The following is a 17,409-nucleotide window of genomic DNA, read 5'->3' as shown; positions in this document are numbered from 1 at the left end:
TTTTCATTACTTCTTATGGTATAATAGTATTCCATTATGTCCATATGCTACAATTTATTCCATATAGTCCATAATAGTATTCCATTTTGTTCACAAGCCTGTTCTTAATTGATGAACACAGGAGTCAGCAACATAGTAGTATATTTTTTTTTTTTTTAATGTTTTATGCAACATGACAGCTGTCTATTGGTGTTTTTTAAATATGAAACCTGTAGATTAATCTTATAATGAAACTTTTCCTCCTTTCTTTATAGAACTCCCCTAATGGATAACTGGTATTCCTTATCATATCTGTACTACAGCCCCGTTGGAGTGTTTGTCACTATAATTGTGGCAGTAATTGTTAGCCTCCTAACAGGTATCTATCCCTAAATTGCTATTTTTTTGAACTTTTATATGGCAATTTTTGGTTACTTAAATCAAATGTTCTTTATTATGGTTCTGATAATATAATATATAAAAATTTCTTTGTAAATTAGGAACATTATTATTATTATTATTATTATTAAACACTGACTGGGGCAACTAGGGAGTACAGGTGTACAGAGTGCTGACCTTGTAAGACATGAGCATAAATCTGGCTTCAAATATTTAGTAATTATGTGACCTTGAGCAAGTCACTTAAAACTCTTTGCCTTAGTTTCCTTAGATATAATATGAACTAAAGAAGAAAACTACTCTAGCATGTTTTCCAATAAAACTTCAAATGGAGTCACCACAGATCAGGTCTGATTAAATAACATAAATTAAAAACAAAGGTAAACAAAGAAGTGATTTGCCCAGAATCACACTGCTAGTATGTGTTGAAGGCGTCAGTGAAGGTCAGGTCTTTTTGGCCCCAAGCCTAACATTTTACCTACTGTGGCACCTATGAGAAATGATGTCATCAAAATAAAAATAATCCCAGCTTCTGCACGAAGCCTTGTATGTTTTCCTTATAAAATTGGCTAATTATTCTAGCTACTTCTTATTCATATATAGGTGACTTCCTTTTTAGACTGAGCTTCTTCAAAGCATGGACATTTTTTTCCTATTTGTTTTTTGCTTTGCCTTTTTTTGCATCTTCAGTATAAAGCACAGTATTTGGTACAAAGTAGGTATTTGATGTGACTTGCCAGGTATACAAAGGTGAAATCAGTCACAACCCTACGAATCAGATACACATAAGTATAATATAATTTATAATTTAAAATTTGGCAAGAGTTCTGAAATGATAGGGAAATGCAAGACAAGAATGGTTTGCTGGTAATAGTCTAAAGGGAATTTTGCTTCAGGGAAACAGATTGGATCATGGGCATCAAACTGAAATAAAATGGGAGGCAGTAGATTGTACATACAATATAATTGTACAATATAATGTATATACAATATGATTTCTTTTATAGTACTTAGATTTATTTTGTTAACTATTTTTCGATTACATTTCAACCTCATTTGGGCTGTATTCAGGAATGTCAGCCATTGGCTATGTGTTTCAAACAAGTAATTAAAGCTTAAGAATGTAACAAAAAAAGTTATAATACTCTTCTATTTTTCTTTTCTTTTTTTTTTACTCTTCTATTTTTCAAAATATATGCAAAGATAGTCTTCAACATTCACCCTAGCAAAACCTTTGTTCCAAATTTTTCTCCCTTCCCCCTTTCCTAGACAGCAAGTAATCCAATGTAGATTAAGTGTGCCATTCTTCTAAACATGTTTTCACCTTTTATCATGCTGCACAAGAAAAATCAGATCAAAAGGGAGAGGGGGTGGGGGAAATGAAAAAAAAAAAAAACCCAGCAACAATAAAAAAGGTGAAAATACTATGTTGTGATCCACATACAGTCCCCATAGTCCTCTTTCTGGATGCAGATGGCTATCCAAATCCGTCACATAATCTTGTTATTTCTGTGTACAAATATTCTCTTCAAACGTGAAAAAGTGAGTTTTCTACTCACTTCATTTAGCATCAGTTCATCAGTAAAGGTCTCTACAAGCATTTCTGAAATCATCCTGCTGATCATTTCTTATAGAACAATAATATTCCTTTACATTCATATACCATAATTTATTCAGCCATTCCTTGATTGATGGGCACCCAGTTCCTTGCCATTACAAAAAGAGCTGCTACAAACATTTTTGCACATGTGGGTCCTTTCCCCTTTTTATGATCTCTTTGAGATATAAGCCCAATAATAACACTGCTGGATCAAAGGGTATGCACAGAAGAGTATACTTTTGAATCAGAAATTCTGAAAAATTATTTCACAGAGTAATTGCTAGCACAATTATTTTTCTGAAAGTGCAAATGATGTCTGTTTTTCAGGGGGAAGGAAACAGGTCATAGATAAGAGATTGCTACTAACCAAAGAAGATTTTTTATCCAACTTTGATTTTTTAAAGAAGGTATGTCACTCTTCATGTTTCTTCCAATAGGAGTGGATTATAATTTTCTCTGGAAATATGGGTAGGGGGAAAAAAAACAATTAGTGGACCTCTAATGGAAGGATTCTTCACCTTTGTGTACTGGACCCCTTTGCCAGTAATTCTCAGAATCATGCATAAAATAAATATAAAAGACACAGGTTTGCAAAAGAATTTTATTGTGTTGAAATACATTTACCAAAATATCCCCAAATCCAAAAATATGGTCATGTACCCCAGGATAAAAATCTTTGCTCTAATGATACCTTCCATTGGGGGTATTAATTATGATCTCTTTTGCTTTTGACAACACTATCAGAAATGAGCATTTGTAGTGACCTGGGCCATTGGCTTTATCCTCACAAATGTCCTTCAGTCAGTCACCAGCCAAGGGGAACAACCAAATAATAAATTCAGGAGCACCTGAGTTGAATCCTGCCTCAGACATTTATTAACTATGTGACACTGAGCAAGTCATTTACCCCTATTTGCCTCAGTTTCCTTATATGTAAAATGAACTGGAGAAGGAAATGCAAACCTCTTTGGTACCTTTGCCAAGAGCACCCAAATAGGATTACAAGAGTCAGACACAACTGAGAAATGAGCAAATGGCAAACGTGTGGCAGGCACTGTGCTTAGCTCTATAAAGAGAAAGGATGGTCCCTGCCCAAGGAGCTCATGTGCTAGTATAGAAGCTAGTATAGAAGTATATGAGTATATATGGATATGTAATACAGTGTTAGGTTTGAAATCAGGAAGACCCGAGTTCAAATCCAACCTCAAACATTTACTATGACCTTGGGCAAGTCCCAAGAGTACTCTGCCTCAGTTTCCTCATCTGAAAAATGGCTCATAATAGCACCTACCTGTCAGGGTGACTGAGATTCAAATAATATATATATATTTTAAATAATAATATCATTTTATTTTTCTAAACACATGCAAAGATTTTCAACATTCATACTTGCAAAATCCTGTGTTCCAAAATTTTCTGTCTCCATCCTCTTCCCCCATAGATAGCAAGCAATCCAAAATAAGTTATGTTCAATTCTTCTAAACATATTTGTTATGCTGCAGAAGAAAAATCAGATCACAAGGTAAATAAAAAAAAAAAACATAAGAAAAAAAACAAAGTAACAATAAAAAATGGTGAAAATACTTTCCTTTGATAAGGGAAGGGAGGTAATCTTAGAGGGAAAGAGTAAGTATCTGTTGGACTTTTTCATCTTTAGTATCCATGGACCTTTGGCATCTTTTTAGAAACATTCCTTTCAGGAACTTAATTCAAAGAGGAATCCTTTAATGCTGAGCAGGAATTTGTCACTTGAGGAATCACGTCTTTCGACAGTCCATTGAAATCAGATCTTTCCAGATCTTTATATTTTATTAAAAATTTTATTATGAAATCAATTTTATTATTAGTCAATTAAAATTTTATTAATTTAATTTTATTAAAAATTAAGTTGTGATATATCATAAGATAAAACATTTTTTAGGTTTAGAGTGAAAGGCTATTTTATGGAGGCAATATGTTACGATGGCAAAAGTCATTTTGAAGTCCTTTGGACTCCAAATATTTTGATTTGGGTTCAAATCCCACTTTTGATATTATCTTTGTTATAAGCACTATTACTTAATGTTTGAGTGTCCTGGCCGTGTCATTTAATACTCCTGGGCCTCATGTGTAAATGAAAAAAGTGGACTAAATGGCTTCTGAGCTCCTTCTGGCATGAAGTTTATGATCTATGAATATTCATTAACAACATAATTTTGATACAGTGAGGTTTAGTGATATGTCTATTCTATATAATAGAAAGGCAATGTAAGGAGGTTTTTTTTTTTTTTAAAGAAAATCTTTGTTTTGTAGGTGAATACTTCTCCTGTCTCCTCTTCACTTTATTTCTTTTTTAAACTTCATTTTTAATGCCCCATTATGGTAGGGAGTTAATTCTGAACCCTTAAAGCCTTTACTAATGGAGGCCAACCTCTAGTGGGTCCACTAAATCAGAAAGGCTTTAACTGTGGATCTGGTAACAGATTTCTTTTTTTCCCTTTTTCTTTCATTGGAGGACTAGCCTAAGTAAATTCAGTTCATGCCAAAAATCAAGAGAAGATTTAAAGAAAAAATTATTTCCCCCAATTAAATGTAAACATTTAAAAACATTTGTTAAAAAACACCTTAAAAATAAAGTTAAAAGTATCCTTTCATCTATATTCAGACACAGTCAGTTCTTTCTCTAGGTATTGACAGTAGTTTTCATCACAAATCCTTCAGAATTGTCTTGGATCACCAAGAAAAGATCTTTGCAGGCTACCATAATTCATGGAGACTACTTTATAAAGGCATAGAGGAAGGGGGAGAACCTAAGTTGATGGAATTTTTTGAAAATAATCAATGGAATATAATATAATGGAAATTTTTTTGAAAATAATCAATAGAGTATAATATAATGGAAAATAATCTTGGAAGTTTTTGAAAATAATCACTGTTAACTTTTCTTTCAGGAGAACCAAGTTGTAAACCAGCAGCTTCGTGTGATAGAAGATAGTGGAACTAAACCTGGTCAACGAACTAATGAATTAACACATCTTTAAAGATCAACTACAGTGAGCTATTCCTATTAGTCTGAATCTGTGAAATGGTTGCATTTGAATCGTCATTGCAGTGTTCCAATGGACTGGCACCAATAACCAATATTTTACATATAATAAATTTGCATAGTGCAAATCCAGATACAATTACCCCTTCCACATCATGACCCATCATGCTTTTGATGCATTTAGGCTTGGTATAAGAAATTAAATGGGAATTTGTGGGGAAGCTATACACAATACAAGAAGGCCAGAAGGTGATGCAGAAAAAGTCTGGAAACTTAGAAATGTATAAAATATTTGTAAAATATTATATAATATCAACATAGTTTATCTTTTAATAGTATAATAATTCAGACTTCAGGCACAAAGGGAGGGCCAAAACATTTTATGTTAATTATAGATATGTATTGAGATCTAGCTGCCAGACAGGTTCTTCACAGACAAATCAGAAGCACTAATAGGTAAAGATAAATGTGAACTAATCCTGTTCTCAAGGAAGCTCTGGCTTTCAAAACATCGAATTGAACTTTGCAGATGACAATAGAAAGATTCTTACAACTGGGAGATAAGCATTTATTAAGATCCTACTATATGCCAGGAACTCTACAGTGCATTTAAAAAAACAGTTTTTGATTTCAAGGATCATACTTTTTTTGGAGTGTAGAATGTATGTACATGTGGATTTTAAGCATTTAACTGGATTGGGCAATATGTTTTCTTCATGTATTTGGGTAATTATAGAATTGATACCTTTAAAAGGTATCAGGATAAAGGGGAAACTGAAGTCAGATTTAGATTGAAACTGAAGTCAGCTATATGAAAATCCTGTTCTGAACTTATACTTTCTAAATCTGTAAAATGGAAATATTGTATCTACCTCATAGGACTGTTGTGAGAAGACTTCTTACTTTGTAAAACTCAAAGTGCTATAGAAAAGTGATTTGTTGTTATTTTTGAACAAAGTAAATGTCTTTCTGGTGATTTTTAAATGGGTGGAATAGTGAAATTTTACCTTTTAAAAATCTATTTTATTATATAATAGTTGTTACTATTTTGGAAATTTCCATTTCTATTTAACAAATAAATTGCTTCTGGTACCAGGTTGAGTCGAAGCACTGAAGCCTATCCTAAGAGACCCATCGTCTGTAGATTCACTCATGCTTTTGGACTGAGTTCAGTCCTAGAGGAGCCTAGTCTTTAATAAGAGAGGTTATGCTGACCTTTCTCAAACTCTAGCTAATTATATTTCTACCCTCATGGGGGAAAATGATTTTAGGTTTAATTTTAGGTTGTGAGTTTTAAGTTAGGTCTTGTGTCACCAAATGGAGAGTGGATTGATAAATGGATGAAATGGATGGGTGAATGGATAGGATAGATAATGGATGGATGGATAGGTGCATAGCATAAATGTTAATTAAATAAATATAAATAATCACAAAACAAATTTACTGAGTTTTAAAGGAGGATTCAGAGCAGGGAGGAAGAAAAAAAAATCTTACAATCCAAGGGGTACTTTAAATGTTCTCTTGTTCAGCTGGGGTATGGCTGAACAGATTGTAGCATATAAAGATAAGATAATATTATTGATCTTAAGATGACGAAACAGACAATTACTGATGAGACAAATACTGGATGTATGAACTAATGCAGGGTAAAGTGAACCAAATCAAGAAGACAATTTGCAAGACAAAAACAAGAATATAGATTTTTTTTTTCACTTTTATATTTACATTTCCAAGTTGTCTCCTCTCCTCTTCCTCTCCCATCCAAAGAAAAATGAAAGCCATAACAAGTATATATGTAATGTGTATACTATTTAATTTATACTTTAATATATTTAACATCTACTGGTCATCCTGCCATCTAGGGGAGGGGGTGGGAGGAAGGAGGGGAAAAATTGGAACAAAAGGTTTGGCAATTATCAATGCTGTAAAATTACCCATGCATACAACTTGTAAATAAAAAGCTATTAACATTAAAAAAAAGTATATGTAATGGTGTAAAACAAATTTCCACATTAGTCATGAAATATAGTAATACTGTAAAGAAAAATGACTTTGAAAGGCTTGAGAACTTTGATCTAAACAATGACCAACTATGTCTCTATAGGATCTATGAAGAGCTTATTACCACTTCTTGAAAGTTGTGATGGACATCAAGTTCAGACCATTTATGGACATGGTCACAGTGGAAATGACTGAATCACTCTTATTATAGAGGATTGCCACTTTTTCACTGGAGAAGAAAGTCAAGAGGAGAAAGCCCCATAGGATGTTAGGCCTCGAATGAAATCAAGGGAGATAGCTAGGGGACATAGCGAAAAGAATACTGGCCCTGGAATCGGGAGTTCAAATTCAGCTTCAGAGACTTGACACTACTGTAACACTTAGCCTTTAATGTCTCTCCACTAAAAAATAAATAAAACCAAGGCTGACATTGATGATTGATGTGACTGATTTCACTTTATGGGAAACACTTGTTCGCTTGCCAATCCTTAAACAAGGAAATTAAAGTAGAATAAACACATTGCAATAGAACTTATAAAAAGCTTTAGAAACTGTACCTCTCGTTCTGCTCTTTAGAATTAAATACTTCATGTGACTAGTGTTTTCTTTTTCCTCAGGGAGACATTTATTGATTCCCCTAGAAAACTGGTAATTCATTAGTTTTAATCCATAAAGAAATATATGCCATTTTTCCAAAAAGGGAATTGTGCCCTTAATGATAAAAATCACATGTTTTTATGGTGTCATCAAAGTGATGGATGATTCGAGACTTAACCATAGTCTACAAAGAAATAAGGTAGTGGATTGTTTAAAGGATCATGGGAAGATAAATGGTAGGTCTGAGCAGGCACCAATGTATTTCCAAGGAATGATATGGGGGAAATAAAGGAAGGTACCAGTGGAAAAAATGAGGAGAAAATATGGCAAAAAATTTAAATCATACCACAGGAGTGGAAACATAAATTGTGGAGAGCTCTTTAAGCTCTACTGGTATTCCCCAAGTGTCAAGACATGTAACCACAGATTCTCTGGACAGATTGGTTAATACTTTCATTATGGATTTAAGAATATGAACAAGTATTCCTTTGAATCAGTGGGAATGTTTGGATCTGCATCACTGGGAGGAGTATCCACATTGTGAGATTATAGATACATCAATCTATCAAAATAACCAGAAATTTGCCACTGTGAAGTTGACACCAGAAAAATTCTCCTTTGTCCAAGAAAGGATATTGCAAGAGGTGGGAGGCTCAAAGGCAGTTTCAGAAATGAGAGATCTTGGGTATACACTAATGAAAATAGTTGCAAGCACATCATTCCACTTTTCACCCTAAACTTTCCTATTCTATCTTTTAACCCATACTGCCCAGCCTGTGTCTGACATCTTCAGACTACAATGAAATTATTTCCATCATAACAGTGATTTCTAGTGCAGAAGGCCACATCCTAGTTCCTAATGTCAAAGAGAAACTAATCTTGACCAGCAGAAGTAAAACAGGATTCTAAAAAATTCCATTTCAACCACTCTGAAACATCATTTCCTTTTGTACTTTGCCCACCACAAAGTATCTTCCATCTCCCTCAGTTCTGAAAAGAAAAGTGTTTTTTTTTTCTGTACAAATAGTTACTTGAAAGGTCCAATTTTACAGACAATCCAGAGTCGTAAAAGGGACCTCAGGTTATTTGTACCTAACCTAGCACTTAGCACAATGCCTGGCTCATAGTAGATGGTTATTAAATGTTTATTGACTGACTACCAAGAATTTTAGGGAAGGGGACAGAATAAGGGGGAGGAAAGATTTTGAATGAGAAAACATCTGTTTAACTTTGGCTCTGACCCTGTGGGCTCTTGGATGATTGTCTTAATCTTTCTGAACCTCTATCATTCTATAAAGTGAGAGGTTTGGTCTAGATGATCTTTGAGATCCTCAATGGCTTTAAATCTATGATCTTATGTCTTCTACAGTATTACTGACAAATGATCATCCAGGCCCTCATGCAACTCAAATATCAATGCATTTTGCATAATTGTGAATTGTGGATATAGGAAGGAAACAAGCATATACTAAATGATAGACTCATACTAAGTGATTTAAAAATATCTCATTTGATCTTCAAAAAAATCTTGGAAAAGTACAAGCTATTATCCCCTTTTCACAGTTGATGAAAGAGACAAACAGCTGTTACATGACTTGTCCAGGGTTACACACCCAGAAAATTTCTGAGGCCAAATTTGAATTCGTCTTCCTGATTCTTGGGCTCTATCCAATGCACCACTTCACTGCCAGAGTATTCCTAGTTATAACTTTTTTACTTTGCAGATTTCCCCATATTTCTGTGCATTATTCACCTTTGTCAATTAGTCCAAAACAAGCATTTACTAAACAATTATTTGTCAGATGCTGTGTTTTTGTTCTTAGGCTCTTGACATTAGTTTTAAAAATCAACACCAGCAGTATAATTAAAGAGTTATGAATCCATGCATATCTTTTGACCTAGCAATATAACTACTAGATCCATATCCCAAAAAAGATAAAAAGCAAAAAGGAAAAGGATCTATAGATACAAAAAATGTTTGTTCGCTTTTTTTCCCATGAGAGCAAAGAATTGGAAATCGAAGGGATGCCCATCAACTGGGGAATGGCTGAATAAACTGTGGTAAGTGATTATGATGGCATAGTATTGTGTCATAAGAAACAACGAGGGACAGCTAGATGGCACAATATAAAGCACCGGCCTTGGAGTCAAGAGGACTTGAATTTAAATCCAGCCTCAGATACTTAATACTTTCTAGCTGTATGATCCTGGGCAAGTCATTTAACCCCAATTGCCTAAAAAAAAAAAAAAAAAAAAAAAAAAAAGATGATAAGCAGGATGCTCTCAAAAAAAAAAAACAATATGGAAAGGCTGATGCAAAATGAAATGTACTGTGTACAAAGTAACACTAATACTGTAAGATGCTCAGGTGTGAATGACAACTATTCTCAGCAATACAATGATCTAAGGCAACTCTGAAGGATCTATGATGAAAAATGCTATCCATATCCAGAGAAAGAACTGATGGTATCTGAATGCAGACTGAAGCTTATTATAGAAATATTTTGCATGACTACACATAACCTCAATTGTGGGGATGGAATGAGAAAGAAGGAGAGAGACTCTGGAGCTCTAAATTTTAAAAATGAATTTTAAAAATGGTTTTTATATGTAAAAATAAAATACTGAAATAAAAAAAAAGTAATCAATGCCAGCAAATGCAGCCTCTTTTCCTCGGGATCCCAACCAATGACCTTTAGGCAGGGAAGCACATGTCATTTTGTAGTTGTCTTCCCCACAGTAGAAGTCAGATCACTCTAAAAGTTTCTATTAAGAATTCACCATTCTCTAGATATCTGAAAAGTGTACATGACCATGGAAAAGACAGACAAAAGTGAATTAATCCCTGCTCTGAAGGCATTTATATTTAAACAGGAGAAATATACATATAAAATGTATACATAATATTTACAAAATGAATACAAGCTAGTCTGGGAGGGTGAATAGGAAGTTGAGGGGAAGAAAGGAAATCAGGTAAGAGTTCACAAAAAAGACTGCAATTCAACAGGGTACTGAAGAAACCAGAGATTCCAAGAGACAGAAGTGAAGAAATGAATTCAGAACTAGCCTGGGCACAGACTAGATATTTAGTCTTGATTTGCTTTTTGTTTTTTGGTAAATTTTAAAATTTATTTTAAAGTTAAATAGAAAATGAGAAAAGAAAAAAATTGACATGTACACAGCAGAAGATTTAATATAAAACAATAAATTTCCATTTCAAGAAAGCTTTTATAGTAAACACTCCATATTGTTTTCAAAACTACTAAGCTTTTCTTTACTTCCTTGTAGGTTTTCTTTTGTTCTCTGTTGTTCACTTTTCACTATTTTTCCTCTCTCTCTCTCTCTCCCCACCTTTAAGCATTATTTGTTGAATTTATTCATCATAATTTTTTATCCTATTAAGATAGGATTTGATCTCACTGGGTATTAGATGAGTTTCTGACAAGTGTGTAAGCCAATTCTTTTAAGTAAATTTCTGAACCACTCTAAACCTAATCCTATTACACACATGGTCTATTTTGTAATTTGGATCAAAGGTAGGCCTGAGAAGTGGGACCTTTAATAAGGGGAATTCTCTAGAGACATTCTTTCCCTCTCATTTAAATTTGCTTCCTACTTCCCCAATCGACTGGCCAAAACTTTCATTTCCTTCTGGTTAGCTAGGGAAAGTTCAAGGATGCAGGTTTCCCAAAAGCAGCCACCAGCCCACTACATGGCATTTAAGCCTCCAGGCTCCCTCAATGTCACTTCCGTCGATTGATGTCCAGGAAATCAGGGAGATCCTAATAGCGCAGACGGTTCCTCTTGATCTCAGTCTCCTTCCATACTCGTCTCTCTAACTCGATCAAGCACCCTCCCAAGTGGACAGCTCCCTTCCTTCATTTAGAAGGAGTCATCGCACTCTCGGGACATTACCCTCTTAGGGCACAGAAACCCCGAGCCCCAGTGCCCCTGCTAATAGAAACCGACAGCAGGACCTCAGCTCGCCACCCTCGCCTGGCACGGATAGCCACACTCTCCGGAGCCAAGCAGTCACCGCGACGTGGCTTCTGCTTATTCTAAGAAAGTTTGCCATGGGCATCCGTCAAGAAACTGGGACTTTTGGCGTGTGGGACTATTTGGTGTTTGCCGGGATGCTGCTCATCTCCGCAGCCATAGGCGTTTATTATGCCTTCTCCAGGGGCGGCCAGCAGACCCCGAAGGACTTCATGATGGGTGGGAGGCAAATGACAGCAATCCCGGTGGCGTTGTCCCTCACCGCCAGCTTCATTTCGGCCATCACCGTCCTGGGGACGCCCTCGGAGGTCTATCGCTTTGGGGCCATTTTCAGCGTTTGGGCTTTCAGCCACATCATAGTGGTACTCATCACTGGTGAGATTTTCCTCCCAGTCTTTTACAGGTTGGAAATTACCAGCACCTATGAGGTAAGGCAACATCTCTTTATGTTGCCCTTCTTTTGAGGGTTTAATGAATGTAGAAGAAAGCTCATCACACTCGGTTTTTTTTTTTTTTTGTTGTTGTTGTTTTGTTGTTGTTGTTTTTGTTTTTAGCTGGAAAGGGTTTTCAATACACACAATGAGAAAGTTCTAGCCCAAATGTCTGCCCAATGTCACACAAGTAGCAAGTGTCTTCTCACTATAAATGAAGAGCTCTGTATGGCCCCTCTGCTACTTTTCCATATAGCAAGTCATCTCCTTTGCTTCTCACCATTTCTTGGGGAGGTGGGACCCTAAAGAGATAAATTCTTTCCCCCTCAATCTTGTTGGTTTAGAAGGAATATTGTTTTGATTGTTTTAAGGAGTTATGCAAACCCTCTGAAACGTGAGCCTTTGCTCCAGAGTCACCATACTCTATAATTAGAGTTAGAGAAATTATTAATATAAATTATTATTATTACATATAAATAAATAAATATAAATATAAAGTTATTAGCCCAATTTAGTGAGAAGGAGGAGAGAATTAGATTGGGAGTGAAGGAAGTGGGCGTTGACCTAAATTTCCTCATTTTTGGCTTACACAAGGCAATGAAGCACCAGTGTCTATCTCAACAGCTATGATCTATGTACCCTCCCTGTGAAGCTACATTAAACACCTTCCTTGCTTCTCCTTTCCCCATCTGTGAAAAGAGGAAGATAAATAGCCTGTTCTTCTATTATAGCAACATAAAGATCTCATCACATAGTGAGTCAGGAAGATGGGGATTTAAGGCTTGCCTCTAATCATGAACTCCTCCATTAGATTGTGAGCTACTTGAGAGTAGAGACAGTCTTTTGCTTTGTGTGTGTGTGTGTGTGTGTGTGTGTGTGTGTGTGTGTGTGTATTAATTGAACTTAGCACAGAAACTGGCTTATTGTAGTACTTTAGTGATTTCTGACTGACTAAAATATTAACTGTGCAATTTTGAGCAAGTCACTTAATATGCCCCCAAGTAGCTCTTTAAGATATTAAGTTGCAGAGTTTTGAACTTCATCAATGAAAGGAGTTTCCACAATTCTGTCTCCCTCTTTTAATGAAATCATAGGTCTGGACATATATACCCATATACCCCAAATCTAGAAAGTAGTTTAGGAAAAAATGCCAAGTTTTGTACATTTCCTATTATGGTCATTTTTATCTGTGCTATATTCCTGTCCTGCAAGGATTACAGCTGTGTTTTCTCTATTTTTAAAAATCTTCTCTAATCCCTAGTAAAATGCTCTGCACAAATTTACCAAAGAATTTTTGAGTTGAAAGGGACCTCAGTGGTTTAAGAATTAAGCACTTAAGAGTTTAATGTGTTCCAGCACACCATTGATGCTTAGTTACTTATGTGTTGGATTGAGATAAAACACAGGAATTGGAAAGAGAAAAAGGAAAAGAACATTTGAAAGTGATTTCAGGAAGTTCAAATTTTCTTAATTATGGGGTAAAACATACTTTGAAGTCTTAGGGAGTGCCATCTATCAATCAAATATTTATTGAGGGTTTCTTTGGTGCAAGCCATTCTTTATAACCTAAATTCTATTAGCCTATGACACACATAGAAAGAAATGTGTTTCTAGTTACCATTTCAGAATGACCAGGGCTACATTTAGGAAGTGCATGATTCTTCATAGAGATGGATGTTGGGTTAGGAGTTCTCTGAAATTAATCTTTCCCTTGAGATGGTTATCTTTTCCAAATGGGAAAACTTTTGTGGACAGATAGGAAGCTATATAGAGCAACCATCAGCACTAGAGACTGATTTACAAGCTTGAGTATCTCATATCTTTTTAGCTCTCTTGAAGCCTCTCATGACTCCTCCTCCTTCCATTCTCTCTTCTGAGAACCTTGCCTCATATTATACTGAAAAAATTGAGGTCATTCTTCCTCCCCACTCATCTCACATCGCCCAGACATTTTCTGTCACTATCTTCTCTCTTTCATTCTTATTTCACATGAAGAGGTGATCCTTCTCTTTACCAAGGAAAACCCCTCTACATGAATAAGTGATCCCATTCCATCACATCATTCCCAGTACATTGTACCTTCTGTCATACCTACTTTCTCATTCATCTTCAATCTGTTGCTGTCTATTGGTTGATATTTCTTTACCTATAAACATGCCAGTATCTCTTCCATCCTCAAAATCTCTTCATTTGATCCATTTGTCTGTGCTAGCTATCATCTTATATCTTTCTTCTCTTTTAATGATTAATCTCCTCGTTAAAGTTGTCTACAGTCAATGTGCCCTTTTCCTTCCTTTCATTGTCTTATCATCTATAATCTAACCTCCAATCTCATTTAAACAAATTTTCTTTCTCCAAAATTACCAACAATCTCATAATTGCCAAATTCAACAATATTTTCTCAATTTTCATCTTTCTTGACCTCTTTGCAAACTTTGACATTATCAATCATTCTCTCCTCTTTGATACTTTTCCTTCTAGGTTTTAATGACACTATTCTCTCCTGGTTCCCCTCTTATCTATCTGACCATTCCTCACTCTCCAGTATCTTCTTATCTCTTCTCCCTCTCTACAATTTCATTTAGTGATCTTATCAACTCTCATGAATTCAGTTATCTCTATGATGAAGATTCTCAAATGTGCTTATCTAGCATTAAGTGCTCTGCTGATGTCACATCTTCAATTGCTTATTGGTCATTTGAGACCATTTGAGTAATGGGGGTATTGGTGGGAAAAGATGGAGACAGCATTTGCAAATGCATAAAGGCAGAGATTAGCCAATGGAGAATAACCCAGGGAATAGTGAAGAAAATACTGTAAAGATATATTGGAGCCACGTGGTAGAAAAGCCTGAATGTTCAAATAGGCAGTCCATGTTTTATTTTGATAGACAATAAGGACAAGAATAGAGTAGGGAAGTGGTATTATTGAATTTGCCCTTTGGGAAGATTTTTTTTGACAATTATATAAAAGATTAAATGGAAAGAAATGGGAGAGGGGATTCAGGACAAAAAGATAAATTAGAAAACCATTACAGGTTAAGATAATAAAGGTAGTGGCAGTAGGAATTGGACTGGAAAGGGAGCGTGGGATGTTTGAGCTAGTCTGGAAATAGAAATGAAAGGATTTAGCTAGGGATTAGGGTGAGAAAAGGAGAGGGAAATTGGAGAAGGTTTTGAACTTGAGTAACTGAGCTTGACAAAAATAGGGAAATAAGGACATTTTTTAGCTTAATGAGCTTCTAGCACTATTGGTCTGTGGGTCTGATATTAGGCAAATTTCACCTTTGTTTAGAGCAGGGGTTCATAATCTGGGGTTTGTGAATTTATATTGTTTTAAAGAGACATCTGTATACCTGTATTTTAATATAACTGGTTTTCTTTTTAAACTCACATTTTTTTTTTTTTGCTGCATTTAAGAATTGTATTCTGAGAAAGGGGTCTCTAGATTTTACCAGACTGTCACAGAGGTATCCGTGGCTCAAAGGAAGGTTAAAAACTCCTGGTCTAGAGTTATTACAGCTTTCAAAACTCTTTCCTATAAAGGATCTCATTTGATCCTCACAGCAAATATATAGGAAGGTGAGGCTCATTATTGTTCCTGGAAACTTGCCCAGAGCTAGTAAAGTGACAGAGCCAGGTTTTGAACCTAGATCCTCTGTCCCCAAATCCTTGATCCAAATCACATGTGTGGTATGAGTTACACAAAATTTACTGATTTGAGATTTGAATCCAGGTGCCTAAAATTCTGTATTTTCCCCATAGATATAATCTGATAGAGAATTGTGATATGCACACACACACACACATAGAGGGAGACATAGACAGAGAGAAATAGAAAGAGAGAGACCAAAGAATAGAAAAAGAGACAGAAAGATGGGCAGAGAGAGACAGAAAGATACAGATGTAGAGTGAGACAGAAAGAGACAGAGACACACACATACACACAAATAGAGAGATACTGAGAGAGAGAGACAGAGAGATATTGCGAGAGGGAGAGAAAGAGAAAGAGAGAAAGACACACACACAGAGACAGAGACAGAGATAGAGAGATTGGAAGTCCATGTGCTGATGGAAAGTGGACTTCATATTTGAAGACCTAGGTTCAAATTCTGTCTTTGACATTTACTATCAATTATAACTTTTGAGGTCGGACATAATCTTTGAGGTCCTTTCTAGCTTGAAATGTTTGATACTATGATAGTGTGGGACACTGCTATATGAAACTATTGATTATGCATATTAACGATTTTACCTTTTGAATTTTTTTAAGTATTTAGAGCTTCGTTTCAATAAACACATTCGTCTCTGTGGAACAATATTCTTCATCTTTCAAACGGTTAGTATTTCTCCAGAATCCCTTTTATTTTTAAATAACATAAAGTGTTTGGAGAAACAAAGCACTTTGAGGTTTTTTTGTTTGATGCTTTGTCATCTGGTCATCTATTTTAAGGAATTACTAAGTGGATTTATGGAATGTTTAAATGAAAACTGAAAAGAAAAAAGAATTGAAAATAGGAAACCTGTTAATGCAGAGCACTGACCATGTTGATCCTTAAATAGCCTTTAGAAAATATTTTTTTTCCTAAACCAAGAGGTTCCAAGAAAAATCTAATTTAAAGGATAAAAAATATTTTCATTGAAAATTCTCTGGAGTTACTAGTAACTCCCAGATCTATGAGACCCTAAATTTTGCAAGGACTTTTCTTACAAATTTCTATAGTTATTTGGAGTGGAATATAAAGGATTTATGTGGCGGCCCAGCATGGAGGTGGGAGACTCCCTGTTGTGGAAACTGTCCAGCACTGAATATCCAGTTCCAAAGTTTTCCACAAGTAACAATCCAAAACTACAGAAACATATGCAGGGAAAGTTAACTTAAAAGTGTGGGGAGATAGGTCTCTGAGAAGCCAAGGCTGTTAATTATCATCTGAAGTGCTTGGGGTTACCAATGTGGCCAAGTGCTATCATAGAGTTTCTCCCTGATTTAGCAGTTTGGCATTTTCTCCATTATGAATGAGGATTTTGGTGAGATGTGCTGAAGTCTGATACAATGAAGAAGAGTCTCTCAACTATTAACCTTTTTCCTCTTGGCAACTGAAAGCCACATAGAGAGCTCTCACGTTGACTCAAATGGTACCTAGTTCAAATTTGCACCCCAATTCTCCAGAATGTAGGACAAGAATATTTAAAAAGAAGAGATGGAAAAAAGATCAATCTTGGTACTTGGCCTGAACCACTGAGCCCATGAATGTATGTATGTTGCTAGTGGTATCCATGTGCACTGCCAGTTGGGTCATCCCCATATCACTATCAGAAGTACTCAGAGAAGTTATTGTTGGAATCTTTACAAACTGTTAAGTCATTAGAGTTGATAGAGAC

The 17,409-nt window shown here is 35.4% G+C and overlaps 2 protein-coding genes across 2 annotated transcripts in view; both read left to right on the top strand.

Moving 5' to 3' along the window:
• Positions 1-7,427, top strand: part of LOC127564901 (sodium-coupled monocarboxylate transporter 1-like) — a 36,367-nt gene extending 28,940 nt beyond the window's left edge. The window contains exons 13-16 of the mRNA XM_052001738.1: positions 255-358; positions 2,306-2,385; positions 4,909-5,010; positions 7,108-7,427. Of these exons, the coding sequence (XP_051857698.1) occupies positions 255-358; positions 2,306-2,385; positions 4,909-4,998 (274 nt within the window). The 3' untranslated portion in view covers positions 4,999-5,010; positions 7,108-7,427. The remainder of the gene's footprint in view (positions 1-254; positions 359-2,305; positions 2,386-4,908; positions 5,011-7,107) is intronic.
• A 4,247-nt stretch (positions 7,428-11,674) lies between these two features.
• The window catches only part of LOC127538761 (sodium-coupled monocarboxylate transporter 1-like), a 42,524-nt gene continuing 36,789 nt past the window's right edge, over positions 11,675-17,409 (top strand). Inside the window, 2 exon segments of the mRNA XM_051962502.1 lie at positions 11,675-12,025; positions 16,301-16,366. Coding sequence (XP_051818462.1) covers positions 11,675-12,025; positions 16,301-16,366 — 417 coding nt within the window.

The sequence above is a fragment of the Antechinus flavipes genome, chromosome 5 (genome assembly GCF_016432865.1).
Source record: "Antechinus flavipes isolate AdamAnt ecotype Samford, QLD, Australia chromosome 5, AdamAnt_v2, whole genome shotgun sequence".
Taxonomy (NCBI): Eukaryota; Metazoa; Chordata; class Mammalia; order Dasyuromorphia; family Dasyuridae; genus Antechinus; species Antechinus flavipes.
Note: the sequence above shows the minus strand (reverse complement) of the source record. Positions and strands in the feature narration are given on the sequence as shown.